The following is a 21,662-nucleotide window of genomic DNA, read 5'->3' as shown; positions in this document are numbered from 1 at the left end:
TGAAAGCAATGATCAAAGCTTCCACTTGAGAAACAAGAAAAGTGTCCCCACCCCACCCCACCCTTCTGCTTTTGAGAACCAAATATACATTTACCAACTGGACTAGAAAACCTCATAATTCATGAGGCTTTGGATGGAGTACAGTTGATTCTTGAACAACTCAGGGGTTAGGGGCACCAACCCTTTGTACTACTTAAAATCCACGTATAACTTAGAGTCAACTCTCTGTATATCCTTTTCCTCTCTATCTGTAGTACCTCATCCACTAATTCAACCAACTGCAAATTGTATAATACTGTAGTGTTTACTGTTGAAAAATAATCCATGTATAAGTGAACCCTCATAGTTCAAACCTGTGTTGTTTAAGAGTTAACTGTACTAAGAAGGCTCTTGTCTTAGTAATGTCAAGATTAGTCTTAAATACTGCTCATGTGGTACAACATCTTAAAAGCAAAGACTCAAAAGGACAGAACTATTTTCAAGTAACTGCCTCCCAAAATAAAGCTCAAGTATATTTATAGAAATAAGAAAATATTTAGCACCTATTGAGGTAAAATTCACAGTGTCTGGCATCCAATAAAGATTACCAAGCATACAAGAAAGAGGAAAGCCTGGCCCATAAAGAAAAATCAGTTAAACAAAACAACCCGGAATTGACATAGATGTTGGAATTAGCAAATAAGGACATTAAAACAATTATTATAACTGTTACTTAGGTTCAGAAAGAGAAAAAATTTCAAATCATAAATGACTGAAAATGTAAAATAGCCCAAATCAAATGTCTAGAGGTTAAGACCATGATGTCTGAGATGAAAAACATAAAGTGGTATTAACAGAAGATTAGACATTGAAGAAGAAAACATTAGTGAATTTGAAGACATCACAGTAAAAACCAGTTTGGAAAAGTGTTTGACTCTTTCCTACAGAGTTAAAAATACACTGACCATTCTTCTCATAGGTATTTACCCGAGAGAAATGAAATCATGTCCCATCAAAGACACGTATGTTATTTGTAACCTCAAATATTTATTTGTAGCCTCAAACTGTGGAAAACAACAAATATCCATAAGTCAGTGAATGGATAGACAAATTGTTTTATATTCATACAATGGAATGCTATTTAGTAATAAAAGAAACAGATTGTCATTACATGTAACAGTGTGGAAGAATCTTAAACAATGTATTTTGAATGAAAGCCGTATTTTAAAAGTATATTCTGAAATTCCTTTTATCTAAAATTTTAGATAATTTGAACCAATTCATAATGACCAAAATCAAATCACTGGTTCCCTGGGGATACAGAAAGGGATAGTGTGGAAGAGTTAACAAGGTATATAAGAAAACTTTATGGGATTGCTGAATAAATTCATAATCTTGATGATGATGATGGTTTCACTGCTTTATATATTTGTTAAAACTTAACAAATTATAGATTATGAATATGTGTATTTTGTTTTTACCAATCATAATAAAACTTAAATGTTTTTGAAAAGAGCTAGTCGAACCCTAAGTAAGTATGAAAGGAAAAACTTATATATACATAGACACAGGCATAGAAATCAATAAAGCAGAAAATGGATAAACATTATAGAGAAAATGAACTAAATGAACACAACCTAAAGCTTTTTTTTTCTTTTTGAGACCATCAATAAAGGTGGTAATTCTCTTGCTAATGTTAGTAAGAACAAGAGAGAAAACACAAGTTAAACATATTGAGAATGAGAGGTACCTACAAACATTAAATGGATTATAAGGCAACATTAAAATAGATTCATGCTAGAAAACTTGGAAGTTACATAAAACACTTTAAAAGCTAGAAAAATTATTTTAAAGGTGTAAGTTACCACAACTGACAGAGAAAAAATTTAAAATCTTAATTGCTCTACATCTGATATATAAAGCTATAACAATCACAGCCTTCCCTGCTCCCTTCCCTGCTCCCTTCCCCGCTCCCTTCCCCCCTTCCTCCTCCTCCAAAAAAAAGCGAACTCCCAAGCCCAGATGGATTCACTGGTAAAGTCTGTCTAATATTTAAGGAAGAAGTGTTAGAAATCATTCATAAATAGTGAAAGATGAAGTATTACCTAATTTATTTTATGTAATCAGCATTAACCCTGATAAAATCAGACAAAGACATTATAGGAAAAGGAAACTATTATAGACTGATATTTCTTACAGTCTAGAGGCAGAAATCCTTTATAAATATTTATAAATTGAACTCATTAAATGTAACACAATATATAAATATGTATGATACCTTGGAGAAGGCAATGGCACCCCACTGCAGTACTCTTGCCTGGAAAATCCCATGGACGGAGGAGCCTAGTAGGCTGCAGTCCATGGGGTCGCGAAGAGTCAGACACAACTGAAGTGGCTTCACTTTGACTTTTCACTTTCATGCATTGGAAAAAGAAATGGCAACCCACTCCAGTATTCTTGCCTAGAAAATCCCAGGGACAAGGGAGCCCGGTGGGCTGCCGTCTATGGGGTCGCACAGAGTCGGACATGACTGGAGCGGCTTAGCAGCAGAAGCAGCAGCATAATGATACCTCATGATCAAGTGGGCTTTACTCAGGAATACAAGGCTTGTTTAACAGTTTATATATAATCCATTATTAATTCACCATATTAGTACAATGAATGAGAGAAAATCTATTGATCATTTTAATAGCTGGAGGGAAAAACATTTGACAACAATATTTGGCTTGTCAAAAGCATTGACAACAATATTTAACAACAATATTTGGCTTCTCTGGTGGCTCAGTGGTAAAGCATCCACCACCAATAAAGGAGATGCAGGTTCAATCCCTGGGTCGGGAAGATCTCCTGGAGAAGGAAATGGCAATGCATTCTAGTAATCTTGACCAGGAAACGCCATGGACAGAGGAGCCTGGCAGGCTACAGTCCTCGGGGTTGAAAAGGCACGACTTAGTGACTAGAAAACATTTAAAATTTCATTTATTTAAAAAAAATTTAAGTAATTACACTCCCAGCAAAGTATGAATAAAAGGAAGCAACCCCACAATGGTTCTCTTTTCTTCATATCCTCACCATCATTTATCTCTTGTCTTTTCTATGGTAGCCATTCTAACAGATATGAGATGATACCACATTATGGCTTTTTGTTTGTATTTCCCTAGTGTTCAGTGATATTGAGCATCTTTTCATGTACCTGTTGGCCATTTATTGTCTTCTTTGGAAAGATGTCTAATCAGTTCAGTTTTAGTTTGATTACTTAGGGGCTTTTGGTTATTGAGTTATGTGAGTTCTTTATATATTTTGGATATTAAACCTGTATCTCATATATGCTTGGCAGTCAGTGGAGTGTTCCTTGATGAAATCTACATATCATCAGTTTTCACATATAGGGGTACTGTAGTGGCAGTGCCATCTGCCTGTAATGTAGGAGACCTGGGTTCAATCCATGGGTCAGGAAGCTCCCCTGGAGAAGAGAATGGCAACCTACTCCAGTATCCTTGCCTAGAGAATTCCATGGACAGAGGAGCCTGGTGGGCTGCAGTCTATAGGATTGCAAAGAGTTGAACACAACCAGGTGACGTAACACAATCACAATCACATAAGAAATATGGCTCACCTTTCTCTTATTTCCATGAAGAGAACAATCCTTTCTCAACAGTGATATTTTTGAAGGTCAAAGCTGATGTATTTTGTGCTTCTAAAATATAATGTTGAATCAGAATTCTTTTTATGATGTTTAATCACTATCCAAAGTGCCCAGATAGGAATTTTCTTAGGAAAGCAAAAAAAAAAAAAAAAAAAAAGTCACTAAGGACACTTTCCCAGTAGTTATGTACGGATGTGAGAGTTGGACTATAAAGAAAGCTGAGTGCCGAAGAATTGATGCTTTTGAACTGTGGTGTTGGAGAAGACTCTTGAGAGTCCCTTGGACTGCAAGGAGATCCAACCAGTCCATCCTAAAGGAGATCAGTCCTGGGTGTTCATTGGAAGAACTGATGTTGAAGCTGAAACTCCAATACTTTGGCCACCTGATGCGAAGAGCTAACTCATTTGAGAAGAGCTGGGAGGGATTGAAGGCAGGAGGAGAAAGGGACAACAGAGAATGAGATGGTTGGATGGCATCACCGACTCAATGGACATGAGTTTGGGTGAACTCCGGGAGTTGATGATGGACAGGGAGGCCTGGTGTGCTGTGGTTCTTAGGGTTGCCAAGAGTTGGACATGACTGAGCAACTGAACTGACTGAACTGAAGACCATGAAGGGTTTGATTGTACCATTGCTTACCTAGACCACTGTGATTCCATAGAACTTGTGTAGGGTAAGCTCCACCTTCCTTCTTCTCCTTTATCAGCATGGAATTATTTTTCTTTTAATGTATAGTATGATCATTTTCTGCAGTGTTCAATCACTTATTATAAATGGAATTGCATTACATATTAACCTAAAATTATAGACTAACCAATCTAATAAAAGCATATACATGAAATATTTGTACATTCTGATTTAATGATCTGTAGAACCAGAAATAAGCTGGTTAATTAATAAGTAGACTTGATTCTTGAAAAGTACTTTGTAGCATGCTGGAAAAATTGTGTTTCCTTACTGTTTCTCATTAGCAGCATTTTCACTTTTGCTTTTACCTTTTGGTATTTTTTTTCACCGAGTAGTATATCCTTTCCTTTGATTTGATTCTCCTTTACAACCCTAATATACTTCATGCTTGGTTTTAATCCAGCTACAATTGAAACTTGAGTTGAAGTCTCATCTGTCTCACAAAGCCTTCTCTAGTTGATCCAACATAACTTTTTTTTTCTTTTCTTAAATTCTGTTCCTTTTCAAGACAGTTTTAATTGTCTTCTAGATTATATGCTTTGGTTGTTTTATTTTTTTCCAGCTACTTTCATGGATGTTGTCTCCTCTTATCCTTGAACCTTAGAGGTAGATAAGATAGGCAGTATTATTCCCCATTTTACAGATAGAAAAACTAAGAATAGACAAGTTATTTTATTTCTTTAAGCTAAGACTTCAACCCCAAATTGCATTGCACAGTTTGCTTTCCTTATACTCTAATGCTTCAAGTTTTATACTTTACTGACTACTCCCACCATATGCTGATCACATATTGGTCTGTTGGTTGGTTTGAAGTAGATTGTTTCTATTCAAAACCCCATCACTGATATCTGTTTCTTTTTAAAAAAAAAACTGCTTAATTAATAAGTTTTTTATTATAATGTTGAAACTTCACTTCTTCAAAGGGGCATCATGTTGTATGATCAAGATTTGAAGTTTGGCCTATTGAAATTTTTCATATTCATTCATGAAACAAATGTCATTGACTTGAGAACCATATGCCTAATATTAGTACTAGCTTTGGATATGAATAAATGTTGATTGTATTATTTTGTTATTAATATCTGGTCTCTTCTTATTTGTACAGGAGAAATTAAACAGATTTTAGAAAATGAACTTCAGATACCTGTGTCTAAAATGCTGTTAAAAGGCTGGAAGACTGGAGACGTGGAAGACAGTGTGAGTTTCGTAATTACCTAGAAATAAAAGAAAATTAAGTTATGCTATTGACTAAAGTATAAAATTGTTTTTTGTTAATGTTGTTACATATGATAGATGGAGATTTGGTAATAGTAACTTAGTTTAAGAATACAGCAAACAGTGTTTTTCAAGTTAAAACATTTCATAGTTAATCAGCAACATTTGTTAGGTATATAAGTGAAATCACTCTTTGGCATATTTTTCCTATTTATAAGTATTTTATAGAAGTCAACTTGACATCTTTTTCTGAGAGCATTTTATCCTTTTCTCAAACCTCATATGATGTCAGTAATTGCCTTGGAATAATAATTTTCTAAACAGTTACTTGTTGGCCTGAAAGAAGTCATACTCAGTTTATATACATTTATGAAAGTGAGTGTTTAGACACTCAGTTGTTTCCAACTCTTTGCAACCTCATGGACTGTAGTAGCCCACCAGGCTCTTCTGTCCTTGCAATTCTCCAGGCAAGAATACTGGAGTGGGGAGCTATTCCCTTCTCCAGGGGATTGTCCCAACCCAGGGATTGAACCTTGCATTGCAGGAACCGAGGGCTCCTGCAGTGCAGGTGGATTCTTTACCATCTGAGCCACCAGGGAAGCCCACATATATTTATATCAAGTATTTATATGAAACAAAAAGGTAATAGGAAATATTTTTAACTTAGAAAATTTAAATGGTAAGAATACTTCTTTGTTAGGTGGATAGGGTCAGGTGCATGGATGAGTTATATTTTAAGAGTTTACACAAAATGTTGCAATTTTAAGCTAGTAGTTGCTATTCTCAAGCACCCATTTGCAGCCTCAGGCACATTCTTTTTTCTGGCAGAGTGAGTCAGATGGAAAGAAATGAGTTAACTAAAGTTTTAGGTGTTTGAAATAGAAATAACTAAATCTTTTCACACTAGTTAATGAGTTGATATTTAAATACCAGGCATGAACTTAAAATCTTCAACTTTAGGTTCAGCTCTCTGTCAATAGCTTCTGGTAGACATTGTGCTTATAAATATTTGTATGTGAGTTCATTTGATACATGGAGATACTCTGAGTGCTTTATTAAGTTATTTATAGGAATTTCAGGTTGGCAAGATACTTATAAATTTAAGTAAAAATTAGTGATGTGCTATATTATTATTATAATATCAATAACTTCAGATATGTAGATAACACTACCCTAATGGCAGAAAGCTAAGAGGAATTAAAGAGCCTCTTGATAAAGGTGAGAGAGGAGAGTAAGAAAGCAGATTTAAAACTCAACATTCACAAAACTAAGGTCGTAACATCCAGTCCCGCCACTTCAGGGCAAATAGATGGGGAAGCAGTGGAAAGAGTGACAGACTTTATTTTCTTGGGCTCCAGAATCACTACAGATGGTGACTGCAGCCATGAAATTAAAAGATGCTTGCTCTTTGGAAAAAAAGCTATGACAACCTAGACAGCATATTAAAAAGCAGAGACATCACTTTGCCGACAAAGATCCGTCTAGTCAAAGCTGTGTTTTCTGGTAGTCATGCACGGATGTGAGAGTTGGACCATAAAGAAAGCTAAGCATCGAAGAATTGATACTTTTGAACTGTGGTGTTGGAGAAGGCTCTTGAGAGTCCCTTTGACTGCATGGAGATCAAACCAGTCCATCCTAAAGGAAATCAGTTTTCATTGGAAGGACTGATGCTGAAACTGAAACTCTAATACTTTGGCCACCTAATGTGAAGAACCAACTAATTGGAAAAGACCTTGATGCAGGGAAAGATTGAAGGCAGGTGGAGAGGGGGGCAACAGAGGATGAGATGATTGGATGGCATCATCGACTCAGTGGACATGAGTTTGAGCAAACTCCAGAGATGATGAAGGACAGCTAAGCCTGGTATGCTGCACTCCACGGGTCCCAAAGAATTGGACATGATTGAGCGACTGAACAACAACATTATTAGGAGTTAGTTCACTTTTTCTGTACTGAGCGAGGTAGTTAATATTTTAGGCTTTGTGGACCATGGAATCTCTGTTGCAACCACTCAGTTCTGCTATCATAGATGAAAATAACTTTAGACCATATAAGAACCAGTGAGCATGACTGTTGGATTAAATCAATATTTGTGGACATAGAAATTTTCATTTTATATAATTTCACATGTCAGACACTACTCTTCTTTTGATTTGTTTTCAAACATTTAAAAATGCAAAAACCATGCTTGGCTGACAGGACATGCTTGGCTTGACAAAAGTTAAGTAGTAGGCTGAATTTTTGCACAGGGTATAGTTGACTGTCACCTGGTCCTTTATGGCTGTTCTAATTAAAACGTAGATTTAAGAATAAAAAGAAGTGTTGACTGAGTAAACCAACAACCTTGGTAGAAATAAAACAACAAAATGCATTAGTTTACATAGCTGTATCATTTATCCATTCGTTTATTGGGAAACCCATGGATATGAATTACCTACCTGGCATTTTTGGTAGCTTGTAAAAAGAAAGCTACACACTTTCAAAATGTTCTTAAAGCAGTGTGTTCTGATAAGTTGTTTCTCAGTAGCCATAAGAGATTGGTTCCAGCATCTCCCCCCTCACACCAGAATCTATGGATGCTCAAGTTCAGTTCAGGTCAGTTGCTCAGTCATGTCCGACTCTGCGACCCCACGAACCGCAACACACCAGGCCTTGCTGTCCATCACCAACTCCAGGAGTCCACCCAAACCCATGTCTGTTGAGTCGGTGATGCCATCCAACCATCTTATCCTCTGTCGTCCCCTTCTCCTCCTGCCCCCAATCCCTCCCAGCATCAGGGTCTTTTCCAATGAGTTAGCTCTTCGCATCAGGTGTCCAAAGTATTAGAGTTTCAGCTTCAGCATCAGTCCTTCCAGTGAATACCCAGAACTGATCTCCTTTAGGATGGACTGGTTGGGTCTTCTTGTAGTCCATGGGACACTCAAGAGTCTTCTCCAACACCACAGTTCAAAAGCATCAATTCTTCGATGCTCAGCTTTCTTTATAGTCCAACTCTCACATCCATACATGACCACTGGAAAAACCATAGCCTTGACTAGATGGACCTTTGCTGACAAAGTAATGTCTCTGCTTTTGAATATGCTGTTTAGGTTGGTCATAACTTTCCTTCCAAGGAGTAAGCATCTTTTAATTTCATGGCTGCAATCACCCTCTGCAGTTATTTTGGAGCCCAGAAAAATGAAGTCAGCCCCTTATATAAAATGGCATCACATTTGCATATAACCTATACATCCTCTGTATGCTTTAAATCATCTCTAGATAACTTACAATATGTAATACAATGTAAATGCTATGTAAATAGTTGCTGATGTGTGGCAAATTCAAGTTTTGCTTTTTGGAGCTTCTGGAATTTTTATTTTTACGAGTATTTTCCATCCTTGGGTGTGGAACCTATGGATACAGAGGGCTGACTGTTTATGTGCTCTTCTCCCTAAGTGATATTTCCTATTTCTATGCCATTAATTTTCTGATTGCTCCCAAATGTGTATTGCTAGGTTATATGTCTGTGAATTCATATAACCAAATTGGTAGTTCAGTTTTATTCTTGCATATTTTATTGGCATTTTTAGCTTAACATATTTAAAATGGAACTTTTGATTTTCCTTCCGATGCCATTTTTCTACCAGTCTTCCCCAATAAATGGCAGAACCATATTACCACTGCTAAATCCAAAAATGTGGGTATTAATCTTTTCCCATTTGAAAAACACCTAATCCTCGGAAACTGACTCAGCACATTGTATATCAACTATACTTCAGTAAAATAAATTTTAATAAATAAATTAATTGGCCATGCTCTGCAGCTTGCACGATCTTAATTCTTCAACCAGGGACTGATCCTGGGTCATGGCAGTAAAAGCACTGAGTCCTAGGCACTGGATTGCCAGGGAGTTCCTCAATAAAATAATTTAGAAAAACTTTCAAAAGTACCTAATCCTTAGTAAGTCCTATAGACTCTGTTTTCAAAATATGTCTCAACCATAGCCACTTTACAGTATTGTTATTGCACGGCCTAATCCATGCTGTTAGCATATCTTGCCTGGGCCAGTGTAATAGCTTCATTATTGTTTTTTCAGCTTTTTTGGGGGGGATTCTTCCTATGCATTCTCCACAGAGGAGTGACAGTGTTTCTTTAAAAACATAAATTATATCACTCTCCTGGTAAAGTATAACTTTTTATTGCACTTTGAATAAAATTCAATCTATTCACTGTGGTTTAAAAGGTATATTATTTACCCTATATTCACCTCTACAACCTCATCTTCAACCTTTCATACCTTCACTTTCTAAGCTGTGATCATAGAACCTTTCAATTCTTCTAAAATGCTCGAGCTGTTTACATCTTTATCTGACAGATGCTGTTTAGCTGCCTGGAATGCTTTACCCTCAGTTCTTCACATGGGTAATTTTTTCATCCTTCAAGTCTCAGCTTAAACGGTACTTTCTTAATAGATGTTTGTATTTTGTAAAATAGCTCCCATCCCAGCATTTTCTATCACGACACCATAAAAAATGGTGTTTCTTTCATCATTAGATATCCAATGCCTGATATAATAAGCATCAAATAAATGTTTGTGGTATGACTGACCTACTTAAAGTATATTTAATCATATCATATGTGCTTTGAGAAGAAAGATTTATTGGAAAATCTTTGGATCAGGAATGGTAAAGTGACAATAAAGATCAAGTGGAAGACCAAGCTGTTATCAGTAATCATCAAAGTAAAATAATGAAAGATAAAAAATGGTAAAAGTAACTTTCCTGTGTTTGTATGCCATATTTTTGTTTGTTTGCATGTTAACTCTTGCAAGATAACGCAGATCCATTTCAGAATAACTTGCATATATTTGACAAAAAGATTCAGAACTTTAAGGCTTCCTGGATGATTGTGAAGTTACGATTAATTGTCTATTACAGTGTTTTTTTCAAACCATGGGTCACAAATCATTAGTGAGTTGCGAAGTTAATTGAGTTGGTTATATCTAGCATTTAAAGAAAAGGAAATAGTATAAAGGATGTCAGAATATATTGCAAATAATGAGTAAGGCTTAAGGGATGACAAATATAAGAATAAGTCCCAAAGCTTGTGAAGGAAGACTCTGCCTTTAGTAAGAAAGATGGGTACTCTCATGGAGGGTCAAGAATAAATTCATTAGGTTATATGCTAGGATAAGATCAGCTCTCCCCAGGTGTCCCTGTTTCATATACAGGGTTAAAAGTGATTCCTAGATATCTACTCCACATTTCTTTCCAATATTTTCAGCCTTGACATTATTATTTGCTTTGATTCAACCAGAACCAGTTTCATTATCCCTTTTATACTGTTTATGCCAGTCACCGCAAGAGTCTCAGATTCCCAGATTATTCCTCATTTAAATCTCCATAGCCTCTGTACAGCCCATATCTGTCTCTCTTCATTTTGCTCTCCACTGCTTGAAAATTTTTTCCTGAGCCCTGTGGGACTAATTTCATCATTAGCAAAATTCCTTCTATTGCCAACCTCTTGCCTACACATTCTCTTCACCATCTACCTCTGATTGAAATCTACCTTCCTGAGGATATTGTTTCTTTGGAGGATTCTCAGTTTTAATTGCTTTTCTCTGAAAAAGATGGGAATACCAGACCACTTGATCTGCCTCTTGAGAAACCTGTATACAGGTCAGGAAGCAACAGTTAGAACTAGACATGGAACAACAGACTGGTTCCAAATAGGAAAAGGAGTACGTCAAGGCTATATATTGTCACCCTGCTTATTTAACTTATATGCAGAGTACATCATGTGGAGAAGGCGATGGCATCCCACTCCAGTACTCTTGCCTAGAAAATCCCGTGGACAGAGGAGCCTGGTAGGCTGCAGTCCGTGGGGTCGCTAAGAGTCGGACACGACTGAGTGAGTTCACTTTCACTTTTTACTTTCATGCATTGGAGAAGGACATGGCAACCCACTCCAATGTTCTTGCCAGGAGAATCCCAGGGAAGGGGGAGCCTGGTGGGCTGCCATCTATGGGGTCACACAGAATCAGACACGACTGAAGTAACTTAGCAGAGTACATCATGAGAAACGCTGGCCTGGAGAAAGCACAAGCTGGAAACAAGGTTGCTGGAAGAAATATCAATAACCTCAGATATGCAGATGACACCACCCTTATAGCAGAAAGTGAAGAAGAACTAAAGAGCCTCTTAATGAAAGGGAAAGAGGAGAGTGAAAAAGTTGGCTTAAAGCTCAACATTCAGAAAACTAAGATCATGGCATCTGGTCCCATCACTTCATGGGAAATAGATGGGGAAACATTGGAAACAGTAGCTGACTTTATTTTTCTGGGCTCCAAAATCACTGCAGGTGGTGACTGCAGCCATGAAATTAAAAGATGCTTACTCCTTGGAAGGAAAGTTATGAACAAGTTAGGCAGCATATTAAAAAGCAGAGACACTACTTTGTCAACAAGGTCCATCTAGTCAAGGCTATGGTTTTTCCTGTGGTCATGTATGGATGTGAGAGTTGGACTATAAAGAAAGCTGAGCGCCAAAGAATTGATGCTTTTGAACTGTGGTGTTGGAGAAGACTCTTGAGAGTCCCTTGGACTGCAAGGAGATCCAACCAGTCCATCCTAAAGGAAATCAGTCCTGTGTGTTCATTGGAAGGACTGATGTTGAAGCTGAAACTCCAGTACTTTGGCCACCTAATGCGAAGAGCTGACTCATTTGAGAAGACCCTGATGCTGGGAAAGATTGAAGGCAGGAGGAGAAGGGGGCAACAGAGGATGAGATGGTTGGATGTCATCACCAACTCGATGGACATGGGTTTGGGTGGACTCTGGGAGTTGGTGATGGAGAGGGAAGCCTGGCGTCCTGCGGTTCATAGGGTTGCAAATGGTTGGACATGACTGAGCGACTGAACTGAACTGAAGTAGCCATTATACTACTGGACTAACTGTTAAAATATGTATCCTCATTGCTCCTCTTTTCCATTTCCAGTCCTTCCTCTCTGAAGAACCTTCAGCATTGACTTTCATGTTAAAATGTTGTTTTTTAGTCATCCATGTGGTACAGTGGTAAAGAATCTACCTGCCAGTGCAGGAGATGCAAGAGTCATGGGTTGATCATTGGGATGAGAAGATCTCCTGGAGAAGGAAAGGGCAACCCACTCCAGGGTTCTTGCCTGGGGAATCTCAGGTCCCATGGAGCCTGGCAGGCTACTGTCTGTGGGGTCCCAAAAAGTTGGACACTACTGAGCACACACACACACATGATGATTATCTGGAGGAAGAGTTAAGTAACCTAGGTAACACTTAGTAGAGACCTCATCCAACTCTTTTCATTTCCTAGGCTATAGCTCCTCATTTATAAAATCTTTGATTTAAGATATTCTCTATCATCTTTTCTAGGTCTAATGATCTCTGCAAACATAACTTGCTAATTTTTGCTATAATGGTCCTGAATGAAGTAGATATTAGTTGCCAGATTATGCTTCTTCAATGAAGTAATTAATAGTCTTCAACTGTGTATATAACTGTGTATATTTGTATCTCTTTGTGAGCTAAAGAATTTTTATTTTAATACTCAGATTTATGCTAACTAATACATGGGAGAAACAAATTTATTTGGATTCAATAGTTCTATATTATCCTATTTAGGAAATTGTCAGAAGATGAAAAGTCAAGCTGCAATGGCAATAATTTTCTAAGAATTATAGGAAAAGAATAATGCACAATCAATAGTTATTTTCTGTTTTGTTCTTTTTCTTTTTCAGACGGTCTTAAAATCACTACACTTGCCAAAAAACAACAGTCTTTATGTCCTTACACCAGATTTGCCGCCACCTTCATCATCTAGTCATGCTGGGTAAGATGTTTACTTTTCCTGGATTAGGAAATGAAAAGTGTGATTGTTAAATTTCTTTAAGCTGTGTATAAATATCAAAATTAAATCAAAGCTTGTTGAAGTTTTAGCTTACTAACAACTATTAACTATATAAAGTTTCAAACTATTTGGTTTGGAGTGTTTATTTGTTTGATTTTAGTGATGGAATCTTTTTACAAAGAAAAGCTAGCAAAACTTTGTTATATAATAAAAGAGTCATAAATGGTACTTCTCTGTTTGAAGGGAAGAATGGGAGGGAGGGAAGAGAATGAGTAACTGGAACTCTAGTTTCTCCCATGGCTGAAGCAGTATATCTTTGAGGAAATTTCTTGTGCTCTGGAGAATGCAGCTTGAAATACATTGATATAAAATTTTTAATATTTTCTTTCTTTTTGGAAGAGAGTCATTCTTTTTTTAGTTTTTACAGTGAAACTCAGTATATTTATAGAATGATCAAATGATTTCAATATTTAATTATATATTATATTATTATTGCCTAATGAAGCAACCAGATCTAAAGTGAATCATTAAGCTAGTAATAGAGTCATAATTTTCCTGAGCACAGTATCCTTCTGGAACTGTGTTTAAGTTGTTCTTAGATTTTTACAATTTTTTGCCCATTTTCTTTTTTTTAAATTTAATACAACCTGGTGTCTCTAAACTTCAAATATTGTCAAATTTTTCCCCACCACTATCTTTATTATTAGTGTAGTGAAAGAAAAAACATCCTGTTTTCTTTACTGTACTACCCATGGAATAGTACTAGCCAACAAATGTGTCTCCTACCCGCCAAGTCTTCAACACCTGCTGGATATTCTTCAGTTTAACAAAATTCTGATACTACTTAACTGGAGATAGCATTAGATCCCACAAGTTCAGGACTCAGCTCCATAAGACTGCCCCATATCAGATCCAATTGCAGGTATAGGTTGTCACCTGTGCTTCTGACCAACTGGCTGTGGATTGGAGGTTCCCACCACTCCCTTCTGTGTTCGATAATTTGTGAGAGAATGGCTCATAGAACTCAGAAATGCTCTATGTACTATTACCAATTTATTGTAAAACGTATTTTAAATGAACAGCCAGATGAAGAGATATATAGAATGAGATCTGGAAGGGTCTCGAGCAGAGGAGTGCTTGTAATGTTTAAGGTGTGCCCCCCTGCCAGCACATGGACGCTTTCTTTTTTACCAACCTGGAAGCTCTCCAGAGCTCTTCAAGTAGAATTTTTTATGGAGATTCACCACATAGGCATGATTGATTGAATCACGGGCTACTAGTAATTAGCCCAACCTCTAGCTCCTCTCTTCTGCACAGAGTAGGGTGGGAGGGAGAGGTAGTTAAACATTCTAACCCTCTAATCATGAGGTTGGTTCTCCTGACAACCAGGATAGAAGCTCCTTAGTATCACTCTTATTACTTAAAAAATTGCAAAGATTTTAGGAGCTCTGTGTGGGGAAGAAAACAAAATGTGTATTTCTAATAGCTCATACCATCACAGGTAGATAGTATCAAAAAGAAAAGTAAATTTCACTTTACCAAAGTAGAAATCACTGAACTGAACAAAGTTAAATCTGATATAATTGTATCTGATAGTCTGTTAATGGTTTGTTTTAGGCTAAGAATTTAAAGATTTCTTGAGTTGCTCTGTATTTTATGTCCAGATCATATATTAATGGGAATTTGTATTTGCATATTATGAGAAACAGTACTTATAGTCCTTGTGCTTATAGTAATGTTGATTTAAATGCCAGATGAGATTATAGATATGGGTTCTGTATCTACTCAGGTACAACATTATTTTTAGGTTAGTTAAGAATGTCATCCAATATGTAATCCACATAATTAAATGTAGATAAGAGACATCACTGGTTATAGTCTGTTGCTTTCCAGTAGTATGATTAAATGGATTTTTCAAAAATGTCTTCCTGGACGAATGGAAATGTTCATTGCCATGTGTCTCAGTCCCTAGGCAGGCAGGGGCCTACAGTGTTTCTTGAAATGCAGTGTTTATTGCAGAATGACTATTTTATATAATACTAAGCTAGTCTTCCCTGGTAGCTCAGCTGGTAAAAAATCTGCCTGCAATGCAGGAGACCCCTGTGCAATTCCTGGGTGAGGAAGATCTGCTGGAGAAGGATAGGCTACCCACTCCAGTATTCTTGGGCTTCCCTTGTGGCTCAGCTGGTAAAGAATCTGCCTGCAATGCAGGAGACCTGGGTTCGACCCCTGGGTTTGAAAGATCCTCTGGTGAAGGGAAAAGCAACCACTCCAGTTATTCTGGCCTGGGAAATTCCATGGACTGGATAGTCCATGGGGTCACAAAGAGTCTGATAGGACTGAGTGACTTTCACTTTCACTTTTCAAAGTAATCTTCCTTAGTTGGCTGTATGGATTTTTAGCAAGTTATAATGGTGCTTTTTCCTATGTTGGAATGATAAGAAAGACAGAAAAATTCAAAGTTAAATAAAAGATACAAAAAACACAGTGTATCTGGCTAGTGAGAGGAGGAGCATAGAGGCTCCTGCTGATGAAGAGGTTTATTAATGCACATAAAAGTTACAGTGTACTTCTTTTAGATATGTTAATCCAAGATATTTTTCTATAAAGCTAGAGATCATTTTTCTTTTTTTAACCTATAAAATATATCTTAAATTCTCATTTCATGAGAGACAATTAAAAACAAAATCCATACAGAATTTTAAAAGCTAGTGGTAATAATTATTTTTAACTTATGATTTTCACTTGTGTTTTATCAAACAAAAATAATTTTTATATCATAACTGTATAATGGAACCCAAAAGTAATTTAATATTTAGTTATATAGCATATCATATTATCAAATATGGGAGACAGTATTGCTATACACTAACCTACATAATAAATCAAGTCGATTTGTTTTTGCAACATTTTGTTATAATTGGTGGATTCATACAAACCTTATTTATAATTTGTAATCCAGTTTATAATCTAAAAAGGAGAAAATATCATTCTGATTGTTATATTTGAGACCTGGCAAATAAATAAAAACTTCGAAACTGATAGAGGAAAATAGCAAAGGTTATGTACATACCACCCCATCCTTCTCCTCAGATTTGGGATTTTTTTAAAAGGTAAATTTGATTTATATGGTTGTTTTGATATTAAATTGATTTTATTCTTTTATTGTTCTGACACGAGTCAGTGGATGTGGAAAGACTGAGGGAAACTAGGTAATAAACTGCCTGTTAATTGCAGTGCAGAACTATGACAAGGTCCTGCTGCTGGATTCCACCCTTCCAATTTCAGTGCAGTGGCAAGTGTCATGTTCTTTCTTTAGAGTATCAATCTTCTCTCAATGAATTGGACTGTACTGGTGTTATGGTGTCATTCCTAAACAAAGTTTATTATAACCAAATCAGAAAAGTAATGTTATTATAATCTATCCATGCAAAAAAGGTAAGATCTAGAGAGAAAAGTCCCAGATTATAATCCCTGTTTATCTAGGGTCTTAGATTCTCCTTATATAAAATAGTAAGCATTGATTTTAGTTGCCAGGGTGTTTATAAAAATTCATTAAACAGAAGAGGTGCATTTATATGTAAAAGCACAAATTGCAAAGCATAATTATTGAAACATGTATGCTAGTAAATACCAGTAGTAATCTTTTTCATTCAACTCTCCATTTTTATAGCACCTCTGTAAGAACACAGAGGCTGATATTGATATCTATATTATAAATTAGGAAATTGAGGTGTTTTAAAGAGAGTTTTGCAGCTGGTTTAAGGTCAACAGTGAATAATATTTCTGCTACTGATATCTTCATCTGACTCTCCATCTAGCTTCTGGTTTCTTGACAAATATATAAAGCTTTATTCCAAAGATGACTTCTTTTTTGGAAGCTGTTTTCTATAATGACATTTAAAAAAAATCTTGTAATTTGTCATTATATAGTCCTTAAAATTCATTTATATGCATTTCAGTTACTATAGTTTTCAAGAATATTGATGAAATTTTAGTGTGTGAATGACCTTTTTAGTTACTGTACACTGTTCATCATCTAGTAAAATATAGATGTAAAATAACATGCTCTTAAATTGTTTACTGACAAACAGTTTTATTCTCAGGGTTTGGTGAGAGCTATATATTAAACCATGCCTTATGAAAAATTTTTTAACTAGATTTTACTGCCACTAGGGGGTGCCTAGTAATCAAATCTTATTTTGTATTTACAGTATTTTTTAAGAAGCTAAGAGCAGCAGAATTACCATATAAGTGTCTATAACCTTATATTTAGAGTTATTTTAAAGTAAATTATGTTTTTGTTTTTCAGAAAATAGAATTTCAGGCTTTTTGAGAATTTAAGAGGAACTCTTTAATCATAATCTTTTTAACAATTGAAAAGTGTTTTTAAACTTTTTAAAATAGATCAGATTTCACTTATTAATTCAAAGGTGATGCAGTTACACCTATGGCACAACTTCAGATTGTACTGTCAATCACAATAAAATTAAAAGAGGGGAACTGTCAACTATACCTGTTTCATATCATAGGAGAGGGTCAATCTATCAAAGATTTATTGATTAACTACTAGATGAAACATGCTCTGTCCTCTAGGCACTTACAACCTAGTCATTGACATATTGTGACTTAAAAAAAAATTAATCTCTTTAAAGAAAATTTCCAGCACTCTTCTGGTGTTTTATCTGCCACTCAGATTGTTTCATCCTGTAAGCACCTCTTTTCTTCATCTGCTGTAAAGTTGGTGTCCCCTAGAGTTCTGTTTTCAGCACCCCCTCTTACTGTACATTTTCCCTGACAACTCCTCTCAGTGCTTAATTTTCCAAATATGTATAAATGGCAAATCTCTATAAACACCTGTTTCCTACTTGCCAGTTGAGCTTTCACTGGTATGTGTGTGTTGTAATTCAGTCATATGTCTCTATCTAGATTGAGACAATCCTGAGAAATCTGTACTACTACCTATATTTTTTGTCTCAAATATACAGTGGTAATGGTACAAAATACTGCAGTGTATTCCAAGTAGGATGATTAAGAATCACTACCAAAGAATCACTGTCATGCTCATCCATTCTTTGGCCATTTTGCAGTAAAATTAAAGGTGAAGTAGTAATAAAAAGGTATCTCTAAGGCCCTCCATACATTGGATACTACAGATAATTTACGGGTAAAGGTGAAATCATAATAGCAACCACTAGTAATTTAGAAGTGAGCACAAATAAGAGTTTGAGCATTCCTTGGCATTGCCTTTCTTTGGGATTGAAATGAAAACTGACCTTTTCCAGTCCTGTGGCCACTGCTGCGTTTTACAAATTTGCTGACAGATTGAGTGCAGCACTTTGATAGCATCATCTTTTAGGATTTGAAATAGCTCAACTGAAATTCCATCACCTCCACTAGCTTTGTTCATAGTGATGCTTCCTAAGGCCCACTTAACTTCACATTCTAGGATGTCTGGCTCTAGGTGAGTGATCACACCATCGTGATTATCTGGGATGTGAAGATCTTTTCTGTACAGTTCTTCTGTGTATTCTGGCCACTTCTTCTTAATATCTTCTGCTTCTGTTAGGTCCATACCATTTCTGTCCTTTATCGAGCCCATCTTTGCATGAAATGTTCCTTTGGTATCTCTAATTTTCTTGAAGAGATCTCTAGTCTTTCCCATTCACATCAGTCCTTCCAGTGAACACCCAGGACTGATCTCCTTTAGGATGGACTGGTTGGATCTCCTTGCCGTCCAAGGGACTCTCAAGAGTCTTCTCCAGCACCACAGTTCAAAAGCATCAATTGTTTGGTGCTCAGCTTTCTTTATAGTCCAACTCTCACATCCATACATGACTACTGGAAAAGCCATAGCTTTGACTAGACAGACCTTCGTTGACAAAGTAATGAATGTCTCTGCTTTTTAATATGCTGTCTAGATTGATCATAACTTTTCTTCCAAGGACTGAGTGTCTTTTAATTTCATGGCTGCAATCACCATCTGCTGTGATTTTGGAGCACAGAAAAATAAAGTCAGCCACTGTTTCCCCGTCTGTTTCCCATGAAGTGATGGGACCAGATGCCATGATCTTCGTTTTCTGAATGTTGAGCTTTAAGCCAACTTTTTCACTCTCCTCTTTCCCTTTCATCAAGAGGCTCTTTAGTTCTTCTTCAGTTTCTGCATAAGGGTGGTGTCATCTGCATATCTGAGGTTATTAATATTTCTCCTGGCAATCTTGATTCTTGGGAAGAAGCTTGTGCTTCATCCAGCCCAGCGTTTCTCATGTTGTACTCTGCATAGAAGTTAAATAAGCAGGGTGACAATATACAGCCTTGACGTACTCCTTTTACTATTTGGAACCAGTCTGTTGTTCCATGTCCAGTTCTAACTGTTGCTTCCTGACCTGCATATAGGTTTCTCAAGAGGCAGGTCAGGTGGTCTGGTATTCCCATCTCTTTCAGAATTTTCCACAGTTGATTGTGATCCACACAGTCAAAGGCTTTGGCATAGTCAATAAAGCAGAAAAAGATATTTTTCTGGAACTCTTTTGCTTTTTCAACAATCCAGTGAATGTTGGCAATTTGATCTCTGGTTCCTCTGCCATTTCTAAAACCAACTTGAACATCTGGAAGTTCACGGTTCACGTATTGCTGAAGCCTGGCTTGGAGAATTTTGAGCATTACTTTACTAGTGTGTGAGGTGAGTGCAATTACTTTGGCCACCGGATGCGAAGAGCTGACTCATTTGAGAAGACCCTGATTCAGGGAAAGATTGAGGGTGGGAGGAGAAGGGGACGACAGAGGATGAAATGGTTGGATGGCATCACCGACTCAATGAACATGAGTTTGGATGATCTCTGGGAGTTAGTGATGGACAGGGAGGCCTGGTGTGCCGTGGTTCATGGGGTCGCAAAGAGTCGGACACGACTGAGCAACTGAACTGAACTGAACAAATACAGCAAAAGTGATACTTAGAGGGAAATTTGTAATATTAAGTCCATTAATTAGAAGACAATAGATAGAAAATAATTGCATTTAATGTTCTACTTAAGAAATTACAGAAACAGCAGTAGAGTAAGTCTGAAGAAAATAGATGGAAAGAAACATTCAAAAGCAGTAGTTAATGATAGTAGAGTAGGAAATGGCAATACACTCCAGTATTCTTGCCTGGAAAATTCCATGGACAGAGGAGCCTGGCAAGCTATAGTCCATGGGATCACAGAGAGTCAAATATGAGTGAGCACGCATACGATTAATGATATAAGTAGTCAACAAATAATAACTGCTTTAGAAATCTAGCCAAGAAAGGATGAGAAAAAGCACAAAAATATTAGGTTTAAAAAGAGGACTTAACTACAGATTCAGAGGAGAGGTTTTGATTAGTATGATAATTATTAAGTTAATGCTAAACATAAGAAATTAATAAATTGTTCTAAAATAAAAGTGTACATGAATAGTAATAAAATAAACTTGTCTTTGTGGCAGTAAAATCTGAAGTTTAGTTGAAGTGGAGAATTGTGTATAAACTATAGGTACTAAAATGAATATAAGACTTAGATAACCTGAAAAAGTAATATGACCATTACAGAAATTGAACTTATAGTATAAAATTTTGCATGCTATATTCTTCCCCTAGCCCAGAGGATTTCCATAAAGAAATCTTACCACAAACTTCCCAGTGGGACTGCTACCTATCTTATTGTTATCAAAACTGGAAAAAAAAATGTAAGAAAAAATTGTGTGTATTTCTTACTTATAATCATAGATAATAAAAATGAATAGGTAAATTTTCCTTTGCTTTCTCTCAGTCTTACCATTTAATGACCTCTTCTTTCCCCTGTCCTTATTCCACTACCTGCAGATGGCAGCTCTCCCCATATTAAAATGGTCTAAGATATACATGAATCAAAACCATAGCTTGATTGTGTCTTTCCCCTGCTCACATCCCTCCATTAGCTTTCCATTACTCTTAGACCAAAATTCAGGTTACCAAAGTATATTAAGGACTTACATAATCTTGTCCCTGACTTTTTAAACTTCATCTTTTATCATTCTCATCTCTGGCTTGTATCTTGCCAGCCACACTGGCCTCCCTGTTCTTCTTTAAACATTCTAAGTGTGCTTTATCAACTTCAGGACACTCGCACTGTGCTGTTCTCCTACCTGGGATATTCTTTCATCAGTTATCAACTTGACTCTCTCCTTTACTTTATTCAGTCCTTTACTCAAATGTTACATTCTCAGATAGATTTTTCTTAATTCCCCTGGCTAAAAGAGTCCCTCTGTTACAGTCT

General features: G+C 36.5%; 1 protein-coding gene across 1 annotated transcript in view; it reads left to right on the top strand.

Moving 5' to 3' along the window:
• The window catches only part of FAF1 (Fas associated factor 1), a 478,462-nt gene that overhangs the window by 167,310 nt on the left and 289,490 nt on the right, over positions 1 to 21,662 (top strand). Inside the window, exons 5-6 of the mRNA XM_005678443.3 lie at positions 5,418 to 5,509; positions 13,277 to 13,368. Of these exons, the coding sequence (XP_005678500.1) occupies positions 5,418 to 5,509; positions 13,277 to 13,368 (184 nt within the window). The remainder of the gene's footprint in view (positions 1 to 5,417; positions 5,510 to 13,276; positions 13,369 to 21,662) is intronic.

This window comes from Capra hircus, chromosome 3 (assembly GCF_001704415.2).
Source record: "Capra hircus breed San Clemente chromosome 3, ASM170441v1, whole genome shotgun sequence".
Taxonomy (NCBI): domain Eukaryota; kingdom Metazoa; phylum Chordata; class Mammalia; order Artiodactyla; family Bovidae; genus Capra; species Capra hircus.
Note: the sequence above shows the minus strand (reverse complement) of the source record. Positions and strands in the feature narration are given on the sequence as shown.